Below are 26018 nucleotides of genomic sequence, written 5' to 3'. Positions count from 1 at the left end.
TCATCTCACACACACATATATCATATACTCGTACATATGTTTGTCTGTATGTAAATACCATTTGTTCATTGTATATAAATCCTCATTTTGGTTGCTTGTTGTTCACAAATCAAAGTTGCCACTGTCACGCGCGTGTCGATGTCGCCAGGAGGGGTGGTGGAGTGGGAATTGGTGTGGGTGTGGGAGTGGTTGTGGTTGTGAGTTGTGCGTTGTACGTTGACAACTTGAGCATTTTAATTGTCGTCGTTCAGGCGCTTACGATAAATGTCAACAACAACAACAACAACAACAACAGTAACTGCAACAACAAAATAAACAGCTATGACAGAGCTCTTCAACCCTTTCGGGCCACGTTGCACGCAAAAAGTCAACTTCCTGTGCGTATCCACAAAATGCGCTAATAAAATATGCATAACAAACTTCAGCACCCGCAACTGAAAGGAAAGGCACCCCCTGCACCGCCCTGCACCCCCCTGCAATCCTTGCTCCTCCTTCCACTTCCAGAACTGGTGAGCACGCAATGCGCTACGCACCACAGAAGGGGTTAAAAATCGAAAGTATGAAAACAATTTCGTCTATTTAACCCAAAGTTGTTTCGCTAAATTACAGTTAGTAGTCGTTTGTTGTCGTTCTGTCGCTCTGACTGTGACTTCTCTAACCCATGCACCTATTATTATGATCATTACAACTATGATTGGTCGGGGGTCCTTCGCCTCGTCCTCGTTCTCTTCCTCCTACCCTTCGTCTTGCAGAGCCCGCCACTCGGTGTCTTTTGCTACACATACACGTACTATATCGGATTGATGGTCGGCATAAACATAAGAACTTTCAACACGCACTTTTTATAATGTTTTGCCAATAAAAAGCTAGTTGGTGGGAATACTATACTATACACATATACGGCGGATAGAGTTCATATTTTAACGTGTTTGAAAGCTATGTTTAGACTCGCTCGATGACAGGCGGGAGTTGCAATTGAAGTGTGTGGTATTTGCTTTATTTACATTCACACATACAAGTACACTCACACATGCTCGTATGTGATTATAGTTTTCTTTCACTAGTTTTCTCGCTGATTTGTAATCCCCGCCAATCAGTTTGCTCTTTTTGTTGTTTTATATAAAAAATATTTCGTATAATTGTCAATGAGTTACACGTTTTCAGCACTTTTCAGTCGAATAATTATTTGCTTTTTACCATTTTTTATGATTAATGGAAGCGCTGACATTAATAAAGAAATTAGTCATTAGATAAGTGTTAAACTGATATATATATATATATTTCATTTATTATACGTTGTAAGTCTAAGCACCAAATATCTGCAGGACGAGTCGAATCCATGAATCCATGTCTGTCTGTATGAACGCCGAGCACCGTTGATTCATAACAGCTAGAAACACTAAACTTACTATATAGACATTTCCTAACCATACGCAGAGTAAGTTTATTACAAACTATGTAAAGTTTCATTATTTTATATAGCTGCCATAGGCACTGATTGGTGCTAAGTATCTTATCATATCTTGTTTATAAAGATATCCTAACTTAATGGGGTATTCATTAAGTCTGTAAAGTGCTTTATCATATTCTGATGTCTTATTAAAAAGGGCTCAGTATACCGCATAGTTGCCGTAGAAATGATCGGCGTAGATATTAATATTATAGCCGGTTTGGTATTTATTAATTTTTTATAGTGCCTCAGAACCGCTATCGGAATGGTTGGTATAACAAGGTTTATTTCAGTTGAAAGCCAGTTTGCCGTAGCAGATAAAAGGTTGGGCACAGTGTCTTCTATAGATTTTGATATTATCTCACAAACACATATTAACTTAACAGAAACGTCCTTTAACTTTATATTTTGTGTCTTTCTGATTAACAAATTTTTCCTGTAAGATTGTTATGCTCGCTACTGAATGCTTTCATATTTATATTCACTATAAATTATGTAAGAGACGGAATATAGGAATGGTTGGTACAACAGATTTTCTTAGTTGAATTGCAGTTCTCGAATTTGAAAAAAAATTGGGCCCAGGATATTCAATAGTTTTTATTAGTATTTATTGTTTGACAGATTTTCGCTCAATTCTCTCAGATTTATATATGTTGTAAATTCTGTACAAGACGGTCCCTTTGCGTGATGTAAAATTATACAAGGTAAGGATTTAGAAATGTTGGATAAGGTGTTAAGACTTTTTATTTGTTATTTCAATTTCTACTACTCGTCAGAATTTTAGAAAAAATCTCCTTATTCACATAGCTGTTGGTATATAAGTATAGTATAGGTTATATACTATAAATATTATCCTTGTATTTTCTATAATATATTTGCATTGCCGTTCTTTTCGCTTACTCTTACTCGTTACTCGGGCATCTTACTCGTTACTTAACTAAATTTGAGATTCATTTAAGAGTATTGCGATATTTGTGCTCATTACTTATACCATTAGATAATGTGAAATTTTAAGCATTCAGCTGTGGGTAATAGACTCAACTTCTGTACTCTTTCTTTTCTATAATGCGTCAGTTTATTGACGGCTTTACTCACAACTACTTATTAATGCAGTTTGTATGCATTTCATATGAAGCGCGACCAACTACAAATGACGCCCACATTAAATGCCATTAAAGGTTAGGGTGGGGCGTCACCGTCGCCGTCACCGTCACTGCCACTACTGCCACTGGCACTGTCATCGAGACCCAAACCATTGATACATGGTCGTCATCAGAACCCCTTTCATTGTTATTTACGCTGCCACAGTTGCTGGCCTGGCGGTGGCACAGCCTGTGGCACTGGCGGCAATTAATTATACGTAATTTATGTTCCACATTTTATTTGACTTTTGATTCCATTTCTATGAAAAAGGCCAAAACACTCAGACTTATTGACAGCTTTTCACGGCCGCAAACGCTGCGTGTGGGTCATTGAAAGGGTTAGAGAGCAGTTCCCGTTGCCTTCACTGTCTGTCTCTACGGCCGTACTTAGTCTTTATACGCTTCGCTATTGAAGCGTTCAAATTTATAACCAAAGGGCAGTCATGTGTGACCAACTAAATATTTGCCTTTTTTTGTATTTATTTTGTTAATGTTTGTTGAGAGAGAGGGGAGGGGGTCGGGTATTCGTTTCAATGCGGGCCAGCAGTCGCCACTTTCAATTACTCGGCTGAAAATGAAGTCGCGATTTTAATCGCCTAGTTGGCAGTTTAGCCGTTCACTAATCCTCCATAGCTTTCATGCATTCGTGCCGAATTCTATTAAGTCGATAGTCGACCAAACATTACAAAGGGTTTAACACCCGCGATAATCGCAGAGCTGCTCAGCGGTTCTGGAACGACTGTTAATCCCGAGTGCGTTGAAGCAGCACTCCACTGCCCGAGAAATGGCGAACTCATACTCGTAATTTGATTAAAATATTTACCCCTTTACATCATGTAGATTTCAAACTTTAAAGTTATTAAATTAAAAGTTACACCCAGCTGGGTAATGAAGAAAGGATTAGACTTGTTGGCCACACTTTTGCTTTCTCGCCAAATTTAGTTATCAATGATATACAAGGGCCAGTCTTGCATGTGAATGTGAGCTGTAAATATTTGTTGAGCTGATATGGATAAGCTTTTCTTAATACTTGAGGCAAAGGTCAGACTAAACAGCAATTACTCCGATTCTAAAAGTACGCCAAATATATATTTGTTGTAGAAGGTACTTGTGAATGGAGGTTGCTTTAGGAGAAAAAGGTTTCGTTCAGGCTATAATCAATGAGACATATATATGTGTAAATACTGAAGCATTGCCCAACGCCAGATTAACAGTCCCCATAGATATTTTCTTTTTTTGGTTGTGAATAAAGATATGTTCAAGTATTCTGAGGAACAAACACTTTGCAATTATACATAAACTTTGGTTGATCTTTGGTTTTAAAAGATTTTAACAAACTCTTCAGATATCTTTCTTCACTTAGTGCCCATCTCTATTGAATTACATGGAAACTGTAAAATTGCATAATTTTTTGTGTAAAACAAAAATAATTCTGTAATAATCATCTTGCATATCCTTTTAAGGCCTGTTATTTTTACGAATTTGGAACAAATCTTGCAAGCTGTTTATAGACAGTTCAAATAGTTCGAAGAAGTGCGAAAACCTTTATCGCTAAATAACAATTTTCATATGAAAAGCCTCTTCACAAATCTGAAAACCTAAAATGTTTTATGATTGGTACAATTAAGTTGATTTTAGTTGAAAAGCTATAGCGGAGAAAGGCAGATTACTTATTTTTATCGACATAAAACAAAATGTTTCTCATTTTTCTTCACGTAACTGAAATATATCAGAGATCTAGAATATTTAATGGAGAATTTTTGTAGCCCTGTAAACTTTCAATAACTCGAGTATTATAAGCCCCAATTGTGGATAGCGCGAGGAATTCAACTTTGGCACGTGGTTTGGGGCGCCTGCATGTTGCAATGGTCGATTGGTTTATTCGTTGTTGGTTTGTTGTTATTTATTTTATCAATTGTTAATTCTCTTTTTTCCTGTTTTTGTACGATTTGTATTTCTTTTCAACGGCTTTGATGCGTCTGACAACGTCATACTCGTACAAGTACTCGCATGCCCATAGGTGGTTGAGCATTTGTATTTATTTGCATATTCGTATTTGTGCCTGTATATATTTGTATATATGTATCTTTATATCTCTGTCTATATTTGCACGCGGCGACTTAATTATTACACTTGTTATTTGCTCGGCTTTATTCATGCATTTTATTTGTGTTCATATTATGTTGATGTTGTTTATTGTGCGGCTTTGCCATTGATACAAAATTATGTCTTTTATTAAAAACCTTGCTCATTTGTATAAATAAATGCTCGCATCAACAAATGCATGCACAGATATCCTTATACATATACTTATGCACAAACAAATATACGAGTATGTCGATAAATGCACATGGCTTTATATGTATTTTAATGTTTTTTATTTTATTTTATTTTTTCAATATTTTCAGCTCATTTGCAGCCTGCCAGCAAAATAACAAACATAGCACTGCATGAAAAATTTACTGAAGCTTGAATGCTCTTTTTCATCAGAATATCTTGAAATGAATATTTATCTTAAAGCAAACAACAGTTGCTGTTATCAGTTTTTAATATGAAAACTTTTAAAGTGTGCCATTTATTTATTATTATTTTATCAACAAAATATAGGCATTATAGTACTACGGATTAAAATTTACAATACGTTACAGTTTCAGCTTAAAAGATAAGAAAGTTTTAAAAATAATCTGTATACCACTACAAAGGAGAATTACCATTTTGTTCTGGGACGTTGAAGGGCTTTTTAATCGATTACTGGGACTGTACTGCACGACGTACAGAGTCCTTTCATTTGCACTATTTGGAAAGGTTTTTAGATAGGCTTTTTAATGACTGAAAGGTTCATATACCTATTGTTTTGCTTTAGCTTGCTATAGCGAGTTATCGACCTCCAGGATCAAATTAGTCGATGGACGTTTTATTTAAATTTCAATATTGTGTAGCCTAGAGTTTTACTTCGATTTTTTTTCAACGCTTTGACCATACTTCTACGAAAAATAATCAAAATTTGCAATTACGTGCAAAGTAAATTCGCAATAATCTCTGCACATTGAAAATAAAATACCATCTGACTGTTATATTCCTTGTAAGTCATAAATCCTTTCGACATAAAATTGATAACAGATATTTAATGAGCAGTAGTGTTGTTTATCTTTTGGTGCAAATGGATATTAGAAATGTCTTACTTTACACCTTTAAGATTTTTACCACTCTAGGAATTTTATATTAACAGTAATATTTATTGCATTTCTCAATAGGAAATGCAAGTAGAGTCAATCTCTTTTATTCAGAATTTAAATTCAATAAGTATTTAAAATAATGCAAATAATTTGATTCACATTTAAGAATACTGCTATTTATTTCGATGTAAAAAAGAAAAAAAATAAAGCAATAGAGAACTTAAGCTAAATAAAACTAAATCATAATAATCCTATAGAAATTTAAAAAATATAGGAATAACAATTTTGTTTATTTTTGATTTGGAGTGCTTATCTTATCGACATAAGTTTTTTAGAAAACGCTAACTAGTTAGCTGAATAGTAGCAATAGCCTGGTTTGCTACTTGAACTATGCTTGCTTGTATGTTGCCTTTTCAACAATTTTAAATATGTACTTTGATCTAGAAATAATAACTATTAAGAGCAAGGGAATTCTTCAAAGCCGTTCCAGAACTGCAGGCAGAAATAAATACCTGCTCAGCAATCTTATTATTAATTTAATTAAACATAAACGGATGCTTTTCATGATTACTGAAATATAGATTTACTAGCTTTAAGTAAGTCTAACCATTTGTACCTCTAGTAGTGGAATATTGTGGCACATATGAGATAAATCCAATTAAAATTGACTGCAACTTTGACGAATATTTACTCGCCAAAAATTTAAAAAACAAAGTGTGTTAGGCTCAACCACAAATACTAGATGGTTGCTTACTTTATAGCTTTCTCGGTATATATACAAAACTCGAGAAATTATCGGCAATCGCGAAGCTTCAGTGTAGTGCTGCGGTATTTATTTGAGAGGTTTAGGAAACGAATCAAGCTATATAAAATGTTATTGCCAGCATAAATGAAAAGACAAAAATTGTTTGCATGTTTTTTTAGTAATAATTTTTATTTAATTTCTTTTGTTTTTGTTGTTTAATTAATTGTAATATAATTGCAGTGACATGAGGTGTTGTTGCTTCATCATTAATTTTATATTTATATATATAATATATATATATATATCTTTTATATATATTTATATATTTTTGTTGTTTTTATTTTTGTTGTTTTTTTGTTGTATTTTTGCTTGCATTTCTTTAAATTTAATTAACTATAATTAATATTGCTTTTGCGTATATAATTCATTCAAAAAACAGCTAAACAAACAAAAAAAAGTTGATACAAGAAAAACATACGAGTACGGCTACAACTTGATGATGATGCTCTTCATATCATTTTTCATTTCATTTGCGTATTTTTTAAAATATTTTTCTGTTCGTTTTTTGTTTCACGGGACATTGTGTCTCTCTATGTACGTATCTGTATCTGTGTCTGTATCTTTATGTGTCTCTGTGTGTGTGTGTGTGTGTGTTTGTGTGAGTGTGCGTGTTGTGGCTCTTAAACAGGAAAGGGGGGCGGCTAGACACCTCAAAAAACATAAAGCAGTTGCTATCTGCGTCTTTGTCGCTCTAAACTTATGCGAGGAACATGCGTTGAATTCAACATGAATGCTTTTTCACTTACATAAAAAAGTTTAACTACTAAAAAAAAATATTAATGTTATTGTTAAGAAATAACTCGCACCCAGCAAGCATTTAAGTAATTCGTATTTTGTTTTTAGCATGCTTGGGGCTTGAGAGACACTATTCGGTCGAGTTCGAGTTATCGTCTTCGTCTGGAGCTGAATAACATTTGGGTCTTAAAAAAAAGCTCATGAAAATATTTATAATTATACAAAAAAAAGTGTCTTGTTCTTTGGTTTAGAACTTAAATATAAGCACAAAAAAAATAAAAATAAAAATAAAATAAAGGTTGCATTAAGTTTTGTGGTTGTTGTTCTTGTTGTTGTTGCTATGATTATTGTTGTAGTGTGTGTGTACCAAACGTGCGCCTAGCTCGTAAGTCTAAAATTACTGGGGATTATTGTGTCTGAGGGGTGAATGTGTGGGTGAGTGTGTGTGTGGGTGTGTGGGTGTGTGGGTGAGTGTGTATATTGAAGTGAGTTGCATACATATATAGCTGCTACTAATCGTCTAAAATACCAGCATACAATAGAGTCCAGTTAAGGTGGATAAGTGAGCTGGACCGGAGGCATTTTGAATCGATCAATAGATCGACTCTACGAGAGGTCTGGTATTGTGACTGTTTCTGAGAGACGTTGACTGAAATGCTTTAAAGTTCCAGATTCATATTCCAAATGCCCTTCCAGTCTTGCCTCCTTCCCCTCCGATTTGTTATAGCCCAGTTGCCAATATCCAATCCAATTACTACAGTTGCGCTCATGCTACTATATGTATATATACGTGTATATAACTGGTTTGCATTTAGTACAAGGAAACCCACAACTTACATATCTTATGTATGTTATACTTGTATAGCTACCGATCTGTGTCTGATTTGCATTATCCAAAGAGACAAAAATGATCATAAATTATATTCATATACTGTGGGGTGGATAGGGAAAACGGTATTGTAACGGTACTGTACTTAAAAACTACATAAATTATTTGTTAAATATAGGTAATGCTCCCGCTGCTTTTGCTCTCGGCATCTCTCTCTTTAAGATTATTTTAAAAAAAATGTCTCACTATGACTAAGAAAAAAAATTTGCTTTTGCTTTTGTTTTGCTTTTGTTTTTTTTAGGTTTAAGGTTACATCATACAATATATATGTATATATATATATAATTATTCATATATTTATATATATATATATAGATATAGGCGCCATCTTTGATGTTGCTATTTGTTTCAATCGTACAGTATTAATATATATATACTATATATAAATTTATTTGTTATGCCTTTTGCTTGGGCTGTCTGTCAACCTGATCCACTACTCTGCTCTCTTTTCCGCCATGTCTCTAATCTGTTTCATATACATATACATATAAATGTCGTGAATTTATATAGAAGTTTGAGTGTGTGTGTGTTATATTTATATATGTATATATAAATCTTTATATATCGGTCCGTTGTTGGCCACTTATGTGCTAAATTTGCGGCTGCAATTGAAAAGTTACATTTTATTTATTTTCTTTCAATTGCAGCTCGTGAAAAAGGAAACTAATTTCAAGCACTGGGGGTACAGTTGCGCACAAAACATCTGCAGGCAATGCAATGGCCACGCTCGCACTATCGCTCTCTCTCTCTCTCTCTCTCTCTCTTTCTCATCGTTTTCTGTCTGCTTTTGAATTGCTTCGATTACACTAGGGTTTTGTTTTAAAAGCTGACGGAGCGCGCGCCAAGCGACAATATCACAAGAACTACGATCTAGGCGTTGCTTATAAAAACAAAAAAAAAAAAAAAACTCCTTGGTGACAGTGTGCAGGACGCGCGCCCCACTTCGTCTAGGTTATATAGGTTACATACATACATACATGCATATACATACATACATACGGATAAGTATATATGTATATACAACAATATCTATACAATATACTTTATAGATCGCTTCCACTATGTACAATCGAGCGTGGCCATTGATTTCTTATCTCCGGGGTTCGTCTAAATTCGAAACAATTCTCTAACCCATAATCGACAGCCCGCACCATCAGCTGCCCGTCGCAGTCGCAGTCGTCGTGATCGTCGGGGTCGTCGTCGCCGTTATCATCGTGGTCGGCAGCAGAGTGAGGCTTAGGCTGCTGCCCCAGCTGGGTTGGGGCGCAGGCTAAAGCTGCTGCAGCTCAACCGTTTGCGGTCAGACATCGACATCCAGATCGATGACAGAGGAGCGATCGTGTTCATCATCATCATCGCCGCCCCCATCATCGTCATCGCAGTCCGACCGACCATCCATTAATTGTCACTGATCCGTTGCGGCTGTTGCATGGTGATGCTGTTGTTGTTGTCCGGCCGCGGCCGCTGCCGCTGCGGCCGCAGCCAATGCGTGCGGATGGGCGTGCGGATGATGCGCCGCCGCATGATGCAGTTGCTCCTCCGTGAGGAGAGCGGCGCTCCCATTGTGCTGCACCTCCAACCCATTCACCATTTTCTCCATGCTCTTTAGCTCCGATGGCGAGTGCTGCGGCTGACGCTTCAGCAGTGACGGTGGCGTTGTGGGCGACATTGATATGGGTCTGGTCGGTGGTGAGTGCGAGGTGGCACGTGGACGCGGACTGGAGCTCAGGCTGCGCGGTCCGTTCTCCAGTAGGCCGCCACCACCGCCACTAGCTTGGCCGCTAAGCAGTCCGGGTGGTGGACCGTCGGCACTGCCATTACCACTATTCCGATTCGCATTCGAGCCAGGCGTTACGGCATCGAAGGCAGAGCCCAGGCTGCCGGGTAAGCTATACGGCGAGAAGCGATGACTTTTTAGACCCTGCAGTGGAGACACGGGCGTGTGACCAGCGGCGGCATAGGCATGTCCAAATAACGCCGGATGTTGGGCGGCCAACGCCAGCTGTGCATTGAACAGCAGGCCCGGATTGAGGCCGGCAGGATTCATGGCAGCTGCGGCGGCCGGATTGTGCAACAGCCCCAAATGCGGTGGCGGATAGAGTCCGTGCGGATAGAGGTAAGGCAACAGATGCGGCGACGGGTGTATCGGTGGTCCCACAGAGATGTTTGGCGAGGGGTAGCTGCCCGAGGCATTCAGACCGGCGGCAGCCGCAGCGCCTGCACCGACACCCTCCTTGGGACTGCCCGTTGAGGTGGGACGAAAGGCACCGCCAGTGCTGCCACCGACGCTTTCCGAGCAACTCGAATCGCTGCCGTCCCGCTCCACATCATCTGCCTGCAGGCGACGCCGTAACGCATCCTCCGCATTAGCGGCCGCTGCATGCTCCCCAGCGCCAGCCAGATGATTGAACCAGGCGGCAAGTGCTGCAAACGAAAGGAACAAAAAGGGGAGAACATACGATATAGATGAGTAAAGAGCCTGCACAGTTAAGGATAGACTAATTCTAAATAAAACGTTTAACTAAAGAACATCAGGAATGAAAGGATATATTTATAAGTACATCGAAAATCTTGAAGAACTTTGAACTCATTTGATCACAAGTGGGTTCCAAAAAGAAACGAAGTAAGTTATATGAAAATTTATAGATGAATGTATGTATATTTTTATGAAAAATCTTGAAGAACTTTAAACTCAATTTATCACAAGTGGGTTTAATAAAGAAACAAAGTTAAGCCACATTATTTTCAATGCCAGAGCTCGTGAATCTAATCTTTCATCGTTTTAATCTTTCCAAAGAATTGTGAATACGTGATAAGATTGGGAACAAGATTGAGTTCAGATGAGTTCAGCAACGCTATTAATTTAGGGATCACAAAAAAATAAATGAGTGTTTCAATTACTTACCCGAATGCTGGTGCGCATGCATTTGCTGCAGCGAGTGACTCAAAGGCAATAAGGGACTTTGTGGCGGACCAACCACATCCAGCAGCTTATCCTCGTCGTCCTGCTGATTGTCCAACAGTGCCGCCGCATGCGGATGCAGATGCGGTGGTCGTCCAGCATGGCCCAAATGCAGGGGCGCTCGTGAGCTGCTCACATGCGTAGGATTCAATTTGTCCGAATCGGACCCTCGGTTCGACATCAGCGCCTGCCTGTAACAACAGTTGTACGAGAGACAAGGACACAAATTAGAACATCCCATGATCAGATGGTTAGCGGTTGCTATAAAACCTCTTTCAATCGAATCTAAAGTATGCAATTCTTAGAGATACTCAACAAAGTCTTTTTTCTATGAACTTGAAAACAGATAATCGTTATCATGGCCGTCTAATAATAATTATAATAATAATATTTTTACTGCCTGCGAGTCGTGCTATTTTACCGGCATAAATCTAAAATTCCTGTCAACGCTCTCATGGAATTTTGAAGGCCTGTGATGGGCGGATGACACTTTTGTATATCTTTGAGATTTTATTTGCGCGTGGCGCGTAAATATTTTCGCACAGCATTTTCGGTGTTATAGCGATGAGATAATATTTTTGTCGCAAATGCCGTCGCTTAAATGATAAAAATACGCTTGGGGCGCACTGAAGTAAACAACGGCGTACAGCGCCTAAAATTATGCAGTCGAAATTGCTGCGCTGTGGCGTACGGCGAGGCCGGAACCCTAATTGAAATGTAACAAACGCCAGCCGGAAACGGCCTGCCAGCATGTGTATGTGTGTGTATATATATGTGTGTGTATATATATGTGTGTGTATATATGTGTGTGTGTATATATATGTGTGTGTGCGTGTGTGTGTGTTTCGTGCCCGACAATGAAATTGAAAAATAATTCAAAACACGTTAGTGTAATTTAGTGTCTGTCGAGCCACTGAACCACCCAACCACCCAAACGCCCATCAAATGCCTGTCTCTGGCATTATATTTTTTGTTGTTTCTTTCTTCTTTTTTTTTGTTCCAGCTCTGTTCTGTTGTTCACACATCAAAGCAACGGCGTGCTCGAAATTGGGCAATTTAGTTGCCCGCCACATACGCGTATATGTATGTACGTGTATGTGGGTGTATCATTATCACAGCACCACCCATCCCCCTCCCTGCCCATCCGCCACATGTCTCCTGCCTAACAAAGGCCACTGCCATTTCTGGTATTGTGCCACAGGCGTCTTCTTTTACACTTAACTGTTTTTCCATGTACGTGTATTTTTGGGTTCACAGTGCCGGCCATGCACCTGGCCATATGGCCCATATGGGCGCCCGGGTGAGTGTGTGTGAGTGCGCCTAATTTAATAGCAAATCAATTTGTGTTAATCCAGGCAGCGCATCTGACCCACCCACTTAACAACAAAAGACAACAACAGCAGTAACAGCAACAGCAACAGCAACATCAACTGCCAACAAGCAGGCAGCAAATCAAACACGACACGACACGCACGCCAGGCCACGCCAGCCATGCCAGCACTCACTAGTATGAGTATTGTGGTTTTGGCTATTTAGGTAATGCTCCAACAGGGTCGTAACTAAACGCGCCCAAAATGGGGCGCACGTAATATTTGTAATCGGCCTATGCGAGTGTGCATTACGCAAAAATTGTGGCAGAACCTGAAATCGACTGGTATTTGATTTTTTCAAAGCTTGAATGGGTAGAGGCATATTTGATGGAATGGTGCCCAACGTGGGGCCCACCATACTCCTACGTCTAAGCAGCCAATGTGACTTCGAAAGCAAGCTCAAAGTGTTTAAATATTTGTCAGTTAGGGTCATATTTCAAGAGATATAAATATATAGCTATGCATTTTCATTGCTCCAAATAAACGGGTCCAAGCTTGAGCGCAGAAATGAATTCAATTTATCCATAAGAATTGGAGGAGGCCATTTAGTTAGAATCTGGAGAGTAGCGCCCAAAATGGGGCACATTTGATGTAACGCCACCTAAATGCGTTACATGCAAGTCAACCATAAACTTCAGCAATACTAAACGAAGACGTTTATCTCGCCCATTGCTGTATATTGTTGCTGTTGTTGTTGCTGTTATTGTTGTTGTTGGGTGAACGCCCCATGCAGCTATTTTTCAAGGTGCGCACTTGCCGAGGGCCGAGGCCTAAGCCCAAGCCCAAGCCCAAAATTGTCTTATCCAACTTGTGAGAACTGACGTGCTTTGCTCTGTAATTTTTGAATTACGTCTAAATTTTAGGCTTAAACAGCCAATACACGCCCATTCGAACACCCAACACAGACGGGCAGACAGACACAGACACAAACACATAGAGAGAGCGAGCTCTAAATGCAAGGCCTGAAGACCCAGCCCTTGCCAATTTGCGAAAAGAATGGAAAGCGTCTGCTAGCTGGCAAATTAACAGTTCAAAAAGCGCGCCTATTGTCAACTAACGCCTGCAGCTATTTGGCTAAGGGGTCGCTTCTATGTTTCTGGTGAGTGTGTTTGAGGTGCAGAATCAGGGTGCGATGCTGCCGAGCTGCCCGGCTGAGCAGCATGAGCGGGGGGTTGGACGCATTTCAATTGCTCTTTGTGCGTTGCGGTGGCTGCTGCTGATGCTGTTGCTAAAACGTTTTCACTTTAGATTTCCGTTTCGGTTTCGCATGCCAGGGGCTATGCTCTTTGGCAGGCAGGCAGGCCCCCAACCCCTTCCTTGCCCAGCCCAGTCAAGCTAACGACTACTAAGCAAGCAAGCAGTTAGAGTTTTGTTATATAAATATAATTCCGGCGGATGTTGCGCACTGGCATAGTTGCCACCAATTAGCGGCGCTTGCCAGCTGTGAAAGGGTTTTTCAATTGACACCCAACGCCCAGGCAACGAAAACGCAAAACGAAAAACGATGCTTTGACATTTTGTTGCTATCGTTGTTGTTATTATTCCGATTGCTGCTAATGAAGCGCAAGGGTTGATAATTTTGCAACCGCAAACATATACAAATACAAATATAAATGAAAATGGAAATTCAAATAGAAATAAATATACAAATGTACAAACGTCACAAAACATTCAACTCACTTCATTTTATTTCATTTGAACACTGAAAAGTCCGGGGCAAGTTGGGAAACACTTTTTTTTTCGGACTACTTAAATGTTTTGTCAGTTGGAATTGTGGCCAGAAATTAATTTGCAAGCGACAGAAAAAGAGTTGACTAAGTCACACTAATTGCCAAGGATTTGTTGGCTTCAAGCTGTTGTCCAATTGAGTTGTTGCCTTTGGCTTAGTCTGCTTAAGCGGCTTAGCGGTTTACGACAGGACTCGATTATGTTTGTACGAGTGCGAGTACGAGCACGGGTACGGGTATGTAGCATACCTTTCAGCGTTTGCATTGGCAATTCCATTAATAATGAGAGAAGTTTGCCAGTTTAGTTTCCTAGTTGACTTTTTGGGGGCGTCATCCGCTAAGTGACGCACTCCTGTCACATCAATGACAATGCGTTTTGTGATTTCGATTTTGATTTGGATTTCTAGGCAAATTGCGTGCCAGTTCAAAGAAATAAAAGGAAAATATTATTGTGGGGTTGCTTGCGACTGACTGCACCCTGTATAACCATTTTGTGGTTTAGTTTTGTGGCACGCTGCCGCTGACAGATGGATAGACAGGGGGGCGGATGGGTGTCGGACGAACAGACAGACAGACAGACAGACAGTCAGACAGGCAGGCACACACGCTAATGCCAATCAATGCAGTAATCAGTTTTACAACGACGATTCGGCTTGAGTGAATTGTTTGTGTCAGTATAGGACGACGCGCAGTTCAATCAAACAAAATGCCAATGCAGGACAACATGACTTTCCAGCTTTGTTGATGGACTTGTTTCCTTCACATTGTCGTTGAAGTCCTTCAAGCTCATCATCGTGCTCATCATCATGGACTTGTCGTCGTTGTCAGTTGCCAGTTACCAGTTGCCAGTTGTAGAGCGAAAATTGATTTGTAACGTTTAACGTGCGTTCATTTGTTGTACACCCCGCCCCCAACCCCCAGCCTCTAGCCTGTAGCCTGCGCCCCAGCCCCAACCCCAGCTCTAGCTCCGGGTCAGAGTCAGAATCCATGATGCCACGAGTCCGACCAACTATTAAATGTCATTCATCATTATGCTAAGTCATGGCGCGCCCCCGGGCTTCGGGTTGCCCCAGCTTCCAAAACAGCCTGAACTGTGGCCGGAAACCGGAACCACTCCAAGCACTGGGCCAAACGACTCGATGGACTCGATGCCAAACGATGTTGATGTTGATGGTGATGTCGATGTGGATGTCGATGATTCGGCCCCCTGTTGTTTGTCTGTTTGCCACTGTGTTTACTTTTGGTTATCCTTCAAAAAACAATTACAAAATCCCAGCTAAAAAGTCAATCCAAAGCCATTTGACCAAAGAGCTTGTGTTCTTGTGTTTGTTGTTCTCCTGCTTCTCCTGCTATGTTTATTGTTGTTGTAACGGACTGGCTGGCTGGCTGTCTGGCTGGCTGGCTGGCTGGCTGACTCGATTCGTTGGTTGGGCCTGGGGGTCCGGAATACGTGCGCATCATTGTCAAGGCAGTCAGCACAGGAAATTGAAATCAATCCATCAATATGGATTACATGCTGACATTGCGGGGACCGTTGTCCATGCTGAGGTGCCAGTCATCATCAGCATCAGCATCATCATCTTCAACCTCATGCTCATCCCCATCCTCATCCCCATCCCCATCCTCATCCCCATCCCTAGCCACATCATTATCATCATCTGCACTCTCTTGTTGACTTTTGCTCCACTGGCGCTTTGTGTGACTTGCAATTTGACAAGCTGCAAGCTAATTAGTTCCGCAATAGATTTGACAAAAATTAATGTCTGTACTAATCATCAGACAGCTATAGATACAGATCAAGAGATAGACAAATGATTTCTGTCCGCCACCCTCCCACCCACAATCTCTGCAAAATGTGGCGCGACCACAAAGGCTGTGATTTCGTATCGAGCTCTCTTGGTTCAAGTGCTGATTAGTTTGCCTTTGTGAGGTTGCGTTTGCGTTTGAGTTTGAGTTTCAGTTTCAAACACATAATAGCTTGTTCATGAGTAGTCATGTGCATGCCATTATGATATGAGCCCGGTTTGTGCAGCTCTATTTAGAGCTGTACATAATACGCCAGCAATTGTTCAGTTAAGTCCTATAATTAGCTACGAAATGGTTATATTTGAAGAAGAACTCACAGAAGGTATATTTAGAACTCATAGAAGACAATTGGAATGTGCCTCTCAGCTTAGAACTTTCGTTTCAAACTTTTCTTTCTATATTCATAAAAATGTAATTTTGAAATATTTTATGTATGCTCTGGATTGCTTTTATCCTTTCTTTTCGGACTATAACACCCTAAGAATCGTCTTAAATCATTATAAACCATAAATTCAACTTATGAAAGTATTAGTGAATTAAGATTGTTGGCTTATAAGTTACTGATTCCATTTCTATTTTAAACGGTTAAACGGTTGCCCAACAATTCTATAACTGTTCACATAGCTTATAAGACAACTTGTCTAAGATAAATAATGTTTTATTATTTGCAAGAAATTTCAAAACAATCAATTAAATTATAAGCCTAGCACGCAGCTATTTAGTGCCGCACATTATGCGCCAACAATTGTTCAGTTAAGTCATATATGACTGGAGGTATATTCATTATGTTAAGAAGACTATTTTAATGTGCTTTATAAGACTCTCTTCTGTTCAACTCTATGCTCCTAAAAATGTATTTTGCAATTATTTTATTATCCCTTCATTTCGGACTATTGCGTTAATCGTCTTAAGTCAGTCGTACAGTGAAGTATAATTTTGGCTTATAACTAACTGACTAATGCATTATATTCCTCCTAGTTTTTAAGTAAACGGCTTATAAGATAACTTGTCTAAGATAAATAAACGCTTTATTAGTTGCCAGAAATGGCAAAACAATCAATTGAACTGCGTCTTTAGTGCTCACACTTTTTCAAAGAGGCCGGATTAAGACTAATAATAGTAGCTTAATTATTCATTGAAAATAGTCATACATATGTATGGGGAGGCATTCATTTATTTAAATTCGTAAAGGAAACTTTTAAGATACTCACTTCTTTTCCCGTTTGCCAGCACCAGTATCACGAAATCCCTTTGCAAAAGGATTATTATCAATTTTTAATTGAGTAATCTGCAAGGAAGGCAAGATGTTAAATATGTATTGTTAAAGCAATCTTATGTATATATGTACGAGCTACATTTTGTGATTACTCATGACAATTTATGGCACTTACCTTCTCATTTTGATATGCAGTTACGGCTATGAACTCCGTCTCCTTGAACACGTACGTGCGAAACGTTGAATATGGTAGCTTCAAGATATCGTTGGCGCGCACCAAATGAAAGCGCGGCTGATATTTATGCATTGAGTTCAGTATGGTCTATAGCCCAAAAGAGAGAGAGGGGGAGAGATAGAAAGAGACGCAAAGAATTTGATTAGTTATTGGTTCGAGCAGCACACAAAAACGAGGCAAAGTATTCCAACTGGCGGGCAGTAACTTGACAAAGCTTGACACGGCAACAACAAAGACGAGAAAACAAAAAAAAAAACAGGAGAGAAAAGTCGAAACCACAACCGAAACCAAACCCAAACCCAAACCCAAGCCAAAACTAAAAGTACAAGATACGAACAATAAACAAAGCTAAGCCCAAACGTAACGAAAAACGGCGACATTGTTGACGCTTGTAGTCGCCGCTCACTTACACGACGACAAGTTGCCGAGTGTGGATAGTGTGGGGGGAGGGGGGATGGAGCATGGGGGGAGCAGTGGCAAGTGTCTTGGTGGCGACCATAGCTATGGGTAATGGGCGATATGACCACCCACCAAAATGCACGAGACGCGAAAGCGAATGCGCCAAGTTTTGTCATAAAATATGAATTTGTCTGTCGGACCTCCCAGGCGACAGGCAGCAGCAAGAGCAGCAGCAGCAACAACAACAACAACAACAACAACAACAGTAACAGCAACAACGATGGCGATGACGACGGCAACTGTTGCAAAAGGAACACCTTTTTAATTACAATAACTTGCCGCCATCGTGGTCGTCGATTCGAGCGACAGGCGACGACTCCGAACTATCAGTATGTATGTACGAGCATGTACGACTAAGACTTGGCCTAGACCAGACTATTTTCTTGTTGTTGCGCTTGTTGTTGTTGTTGCTGTTGCTGGCTGCGCCTGCGTGTGGACCTCACAAGCTGCCTGCTGCCGCTGTCGCCGCCGCCATTTTGTTCGTGTAATTTTGAGCTGCAACAGCAACAAGAATAACAAAAACTTGTTGGGCGTTTTACCAGCCACAGACATTGCTTGGCTTTTTCCTTCTTTTTTCCCCTCTTCTTTTTCTCTTGTTGTTGTTGTTGTTGTTGCTGTTGATGGCGTTGCTCTTGACGGCTTCAATGACGATGACGACGACGTTGCCTGCTTAACCCTATAGTTTTTTAACTGGAGAATGTGTGTGGTTGTTGTTGCTGTTGTTGCTGTGGTGTTTAGGCAACGACATAGCTTTAGCTTTAGCATCGACTTCGCCTTGACTTACACGCCTCTTTGTCTCTCGGCGCATCGGACCACCAATGGCGTGGCAAGGTGTGACTAATAAGCTGAGCATGCGTTCAATGGCCCAAATGATTCAATGAATGCGAAATTTAAATAATTATGCCTTGCTTAAGACAAAGTATGTAGCAGATGAAGTTAAAGAAACTGACTAAATGAGTAGCAGTTGCAGCAAAAAATCCATTTGTGAACATTTCCAAAACATTTCAAAAATATAAACTGTTTACTCCTTAATGCAGTCGCCGATTCATTCAATCAATATCTATGAAAGCTATTACTACTTGGCTACTTCGTTTTAGATTAATGTAAGCCGTTCCACAAATTGCAAATTCTTTCCTCAAACTTGATCTAATAAATTTTTATAGTTTTAGGCTAAATTATGAGACCAATTGATATTATTTTTCAATCTATTTTTGGATATAAAAATAATGATGCTGTTTGATATTTAAAATGTCTGTAAAATCTGATCAGCTGTTATTAGCCTCTTTGTAGGTTTATTGCAATCTTAAGGAATATACTTGCAACTCTACAGATTTGTATTGGATATACTCGTAGCATATATCGGAGTAAAATTTAAAATGATTAAAAGGCTATTATTTATCGATATGTTTATGGATGCTAAAATGTTGACGCTGTTTTACATTAAAATCTATCATCTGATGGCATTTTTGTAGATTTCTTGCAGTGTTAAGGGATATACTCGTAGTATATATCCGATTAATATTTGAAATGAATACGCAGCGAATGATTGAGTGTTTGAGTGAGTTAATGAACGAGTATGTGACAAGATTTCAAAATAAATTCACTACGAATTGCTAATTATATGCCTTCAAGATGCTCTAAGTCTTAATGCCTGATGACAAACGTGCAAGTGTTGAAGTGAGTTAATGATTTGCTTTGCCATCCATCATTGCATAAACTTGCAAATGCATTCAAAGTCACTTTGTATTGCTAACTTGTATTAGGAATTGAATTGGTTTAAGAGGCACTCAGCTGTTTCGTCACCATAAAATGCTTTGCTTAAGAGTTGAGCTTCAAATATGATTAATAGATCCGCCATTTTCTACTTAGCCAGCGCTAAATGGCGCTGAGCGTCTCCGCTGAGCTGTTTCGAGTGCTTAGCTGCCTTTAAAGGCAACACTTCATTACCGAACAGATTTTACGCCGCTGTTGCGCCCATCAATCAACCACAGGCAACAGGCTAACTAGCCACAGCAACGAACCAACTAACCAACCAGTCTGTCAGTCTGTCAGTCTTTCAGTCTGTCTGTCTGTCTGTCAGTTGGTCAGTTAGTCAGTTAGTCCAGTCCAGTCCCGTCCAGTCAGAGTCTCGGTCTGTCAGTGCCAGCATTGCGTTAGTCCATAAATCGCCAGTAAAACGCGTCTCTGTCGTCGTCGTCATCTACTTAAAACGTCATTTGCTAATTTGCTTTAAATTTATTGACACATAAATTCATTTGCTCGTAACAGCAACAACTACAGCAACAACAACAACAACAACAACAACAAATGCAACAACAGCAACACGCAAATAATCATCATAATTACGTTGCTCGATGCGTTTGCATGTGTCTAGAATTTATTGATAAAACAATTTGCATTATTACGTTAATTTTTCAACGACGATGACGACGACGACGACAACAAAACATTTTTTCATGCACCCGAGCAGTCTTACTGGGGGAGCTGGATGGGTGGGTAGTAGAGGGGGGAGGGGAGAGTGGGCTTTTGACTAATAGGGAGGCGGTACAGAGGCACTGGGTTTGTCAGCAGCACGCACAAAATGAATTGCAAAAGGCGCAAAATTGTCATTTAAAATGTCATTCAGTTGTCGTTTGTCGACGACAACGTTTGCCGAGTTTGAATTGCGATTTAAATGAAAATAACCGTGAAGATAGCCATAAAAAAAACATTGTACATACATGCACAATAATGTGGTTGTTGTTATTGTTGTTGTTGTGGTTGCTACTGCTGCTGTAGCTTTTCATTTTTCCAAATGGGCATAAACAAGTCTAATTAGACATGAAGTGCGATTACACGGCCGCCACGCAATCGTCACTCAGACAACCAGCAACAAATCAGTAGTGGAAGCAGCAGCGGCAACTAGCACAGTGGTTGCACTAGTTGTTGTTGCTGTTGCTGTGCTTTTTAAGACACGCAGTCAGTCAGCAAGACAAAAGGCATGCCACAGTTTGTTGCTGTCCATTGCAGCAACATGTGGCTGCTGCTGCTGCTGCCGCTGCATTCGTCTTGTTATTGCAGTGACTTGTTTGTTTGTTGTTGTGATTTTATTGATTGAAAAGATAATGCAATTATGCGACATATATGGCGCTCGTTCCCTCTCTCCCTACACTGGCATGCACAAATATGCGCGTTTTGCACGCGTTTTTCTAGCGTTTTTGTTTCAAGCCTATTTTTCCGTTGCATGTATTCCCAAAATTGTGGCAACGTGTGCGGTCTTTGTCTCCCATTCTAACTAGCTATATACAAGTAGTTTGCCAAAGTCTGGTCAGTATACTATAGCTGCGCCCAACAAACTCGCATTCCAAGCGCGTCTTAACAAAATCAGCAACAACAACGACAACAACAACAGCAACGGTAAGAACAACACCCTGATGCTGAATCTATGCATTGTTGCACGTTTATAGGTTGTTGCGCCTGCGCAAATGAAACTTTTTGATTGCTGCTGCTGTTGTTGCTGATTCTGTGCGACACTTAATCACTCTATATCGCTTGGAGTTTTGTTTCGGACTGTATGTGTGCTGTTGGCGACTGATTGAGCGGCACGACCGCAGACCAAAAAAGGTGCGTCAATTTTCGTTGACGACAACTTTGGTGCTGTTGCTGTTGTTGCTGCTGTTGTTGCTGCTGCTTCTGTTGGTGTTGCTGCTACGTGCAACTACTTAAACGATCTTACACGCCTCTTCCTCCTGCTGCCCTCACGCCCACCGCTAGCAACAACTACAACAGCAATAACAACAGCAACACCACAATAGCAACAATCATCGACACGTTTGTGTGGACTTTTGCGTGTTGATTGCTGCGGCTCTTGTTGTTGTTGCTGTTGTTGCGATTGTTGTCGCTTGTTCTTGCACATTCATTGCTGGCATATTATCACATAATTTAACTGATGGAACTGCAGTTTGCTCCCTGCTACTGCTACTGCTACTGCTGATGTTCACTACCGATGTCTGTCGCACTTAGTTGACGCTTGTCTGCCCAGTTTTGTGATTATTGTCGCTTGTTGTTGCTCGATTCGATCGCGCTGTCGCCTTGTTGGCGTGCCTAATTGAATGATCACTCACACTTTGATTTGGCATGCCTGCTGATTTCTGCCCGCTAGTCTTAGTTAACGGTTTGTCTAGTTATACGCTCGCCAGTGGCTGCAAGCTGAACACAAGTTCGATCGGCACTTGCAGCCACTTCGAGCACACGAGTTACTGAACTCTCTGGCCTGATCAATTTGCGGGCAGTGATTATTTATTATGAAGGAAGCAATACAAGTACTTGAAGAAAACTAGCAATATTTTAATGATATTGTTGATCTTCAATAATCTTGGGCTTAACGCAGTTAAGCTGAGTGATCGTAAGTCTTTCAGACATAGAAATCTGATATGCGATTGCTTGTCATATTTAAGTAATGAAAAGCAAGATAAGCACTTAATCAAATGCAAGAAACTATTATTAAATAAATAGTGATTTATTAAAAAAAAAACGAAAAGTTTGAGTTTAGAAGAATTGCAGAATTGAGATTAAGAATAATTATAACTGAACTTTACAGCGATCTTATATTTTAAAATTGTAAAAATATTGCTTGATTGGAGGGTGAAAATATAGATTGAAAAGAATTAAGCAAACAAAAAATAGAAAACATAGAAAAATAATGATATATTGCTTGATTGTCGCTGAATCTTGAAAAAATCAAGCAGCAATCAGAAGTTAAAACATTTTCCAGATAACTGTATGCGACACCAACCAGCTTACATTCTGTGCGATCAGTTCAGCTTAGCCGTCTTAGGCTGCAGCTCAATTAGGCACAGGCACTGGCACTGGCAATCGGACAGCGTGTCCAACGTTTTCGGCTACCTGTTGACCAATTATGGACATAATTGAAGCGCCGTTGCCAACGTTGCAGCATCTGGGCGATCAAAATTAGTGGTCTAGTGTTTCGTCTAGGCGACGGTGGTGGCGGTGGCGATGGCGGCATTGCTGCTGACTAAGCGTTTAGTTTTTATTAAGCTGTATTTTAAGCTGCTTTTGAAAGTTAAATCGATATGCATATTGAGCGTTTCGTACCATAAATATCAACACGAGAAATTCTGAATTGCCGAAGGCAGCGAAACATGTCTTAATTAAGACAGCGAGCGCAGACAGGCTGAGTTAAAGAAACATGCCTCGAACCGGGGGCTACAGCCTCACCTGGGCAGGTAGCACCACACACACACATACACTGACACACATATATAGAGGCCTACCACACAGCGACTTTTATATTAATCTGTAAATTATGCATAATTTTATGCCACAAAGAAACAGAAAAGAAACAAAAGTCAGTTTTTTTTTTTTTTTTTTTTTTTTGGGCAGCTGAGAAAAGATTGTTGCCACCCAGGCGGCTGCCAGTGTTGCCGAGTTGTCGCACGCTTGTGGGCAAAACTCATTGATTTTTGTTTCCTTTCCTTTATTTTTGTTTTGAACATTTTAGTTCTGCTCTCTGCCTTGAGTGTTTGCCGTCGGCCCAGACACGAAGCCTGGCGCAATGTCCAAAAATCTCACGCTGACCCAAAAGCAACAACAGCAACAACGACAACAACAACAACGAAAACAACAGCAATGAGCACTTGCCCATTGGCCAGCTCTAGCAACATTTAAATACTGTCAAAATTTATATACAATTTATAGCAATTCTCTGGCCTCTTATCTTTTGAGGTGGTCGTATTCAGTAACTGGCAAACAAATGTTGGAAAAATGTTAATTAAATGGATTTACATTTTAATGACAACACGAAGCTAAAACAGCAGCAGCAGCGGCAGCGGCAGCGGCTGCAAAGCACAGATTGAGATACAGGCCAAAACAAAGTTGTAGCTGCGCTTGTTGTGCGGCTAAAAGGTACAACAAAATAAATACAAAAAAAAAAAAACACAACAACAAAAAAATACAATCACGGCTCTGGCTGGCCGGTTGGTTGCTCGACTCTGTTGGCGACTCAGAGTCGGCCAACTCAACCAATTGCAAATTTGCTCAACAAAATGGGCGGCGTTTTGGCAGCCCCCCCAACTGTATAGCTAATGATGAGGAGTCTGAGTCTGAGACTGAGACTGAGCCTGAGCTCGAAATCGAAATCGAGCTGGAGTCCGGGTCCAGTCCGGTCCAGTACGGTCCTGGCCCCAGCTACTGTCCATGTCCATATCTGTGACTGTACATACTTGGCTGTGGCCAGCGCCTGCGCCTGCGCAACTTTTGCAGCACAACTCTGTGTGTTCTGTATGCAAATTGCTTGCCGTTTGCTCAAGTCACAGTCGCAGTCACAGTCGATTGGCCAAGGCACAGGGGAAAATAAATGAAATAACTAACAAACAAAAATTGGGCGCCCAGCTTTGAACATGATTTTTTGCACTCGCCAGTTGTGGCTGCATTTTGTAGACGTATTGTGTGTTGCGGTTCGCTGAAGCGTGCAGCAAATGAGGCAAGTAATAAAATCGACAGATCAATACTTGTAGAACACAGCAGCGATCAGCTGTTATCGATGATTGTCAAGCATGATTGGCATTTGGAGAGCAACATTTTAAAAGCCATATTCAACAAGCAATAAATACAAGTATTTTCAAGTTTTCCCAAGAAACAATTGTTGGTCTAAAATGTAACTGATATTAATTGTATGGACAATTTTTCGATAATGTTTGAATTATTTCAGAGCCTAAAAAAAAAATGGATTCTTCCAAAAAGAGACAAAATTTTGTAAATTGTATTTCTTTGAAATCTGTTTCAGGTTTGAGTTCTGGTAAACTATCAGTGCGGCGATGTATAAAATTTTGTTAATGAATTACGCATATAGAAAAATGATTTCCAAATCAAAAGCAAAGAGTCTGGTTATTCATTTCATGCTGAACTAATTGCAGGCAGTTGAATAGAGAGAGCTTCATTAAAAAATTGAAAGTAATTTGCGTGACATTCAAAAGCTTTTTGGGCGAACAAGTGACACATTTTCAGCACATCACATGCCTATCTGTCAGAGATCTGCTTAACTTCAACAACCAGTTGTAAATATCACTTAAGAATCCATCCATTTTTCTAAAATATTTTGCCAGGCTTTACTTAATATTGAATACATTTAAACAGAGCCTCGGTGGAACTGCAGGTGCTATTTGGCATGGTACACCTGCATGATATATATATACATTTATACCGATTTATATGTTATTTGATTGCAATGTTTATGTGTCAACTCTCACCCACAAATTCACTCTTTTCCTTTATTTTACACCGCTTTATAACTTATCGGATTTAAATCCAGAAATTTTTAGGAACTATCTACATACACGTACATATATGCCATACCCGATAGAAATTAGATAGATAGATAGATTTTCGAGCGATACAGATTTCATCGGGTTTCGAAGAACCCTTATAGTAAGTTCTCCTAACTAATATACTTTCTAATCTGCAAATCCAGAGGAAACAATAAAAGAGGCACAATAACAAGCCAGAGTTCAGATAAATAACAAACTGAAGTTAATTAAGGAATTAGACATCTTTCGTTTGATATCCAATGGAGACCCAAAATGTGCATACATTTATGAACATCAAAATACTATTCATTTATACGAGTGGTATTATGCTTAGATGACATTAATTTTGAGAAAATCTAAATTTATTAATTACAAAAGAGAGGTAAATACTTGACGAGATCAGCAAGACTCAATAGAATTTTTGTGCTTTCAGCATGTCCAGTAAATTCGAGCAGTTTCTCTAGAGAAAGATATACTTCTTACAGCAGTCTGTTTGCTTGTCTTGGCGAAAATATCCCAGCTCGATTGTTCTGTAGAAAGTGCTGGACTTAAAGAGCTCCATATACATTAACTTTCATCGGTATTTCAAGTTACGAGTATTTCTCAAATAGCGCGTTATTTCAAAAAAATATTCGCTGTCCATATTGTGGTATCTACGAGTATTTATCACTTTTGCTGGCGAGCCTTTGGCATTAGATAGCTCATCGTTTAGTTCAGCAAAAGTGGCAACAAGGAGTGTCCA

General features: G+C 39.8%; 1 protein-coding gene across 1 annotated transcript in view; it reads right to left on the bottom strand.

Annotated features, from left to right (window-relative positions):
• Positions 1-9602: 9602 nt before the first annotated feature.
• Positions 9603-26018, bottom strand: part of LOC115629319 (optomotor-blind protein) — an 89393-nt gene continuing 72977 nt past the window's right edge. Inside the window, exons 6-9 of the mRNA XM_030525768.1 lie at positions 17454-17600; positions 17274-17350; positions 11103-11350; positions 9603-10621 (exon numbers count right to left, since the gene is read on the bottom strand). Coding sequence (XP_030381628.1) covers positions 9603-10621; positions 11103-11350; positions 17274-17350; positions 17454-17600 — 1491 coding nt within the window. The remainder of the gene's footprint in view (positions 10622-11102; positions 11351-17273; positions 17351-17453; positions 17601-26018) is intronic.

Source organism: Scaptodrosophila lebanonensis, unplaced genomic scaffold (assembly GCF_003285725.1).
Source record: "Scaptodrosophila lebanonensis strain 11010-0011.00,11010-0021.00 unplaced genomic scaffold, SlebRS2 tig00000142-arrow-arrow-pilon, whole genome shotgun sequence".
Taxonomy (NCBI): Eukaryota; Metazoa; Arthropoda; class Insecta; order Diptera; family Drosophilidae; genus Scaptodrosophila; species Scaptodrosophila lebanonensis.
The sequence above is the reverse complement of the archived record's forward strand: the minus strand, read 5'-3'. Positions and strand labels throughout refer to the sequence as shown.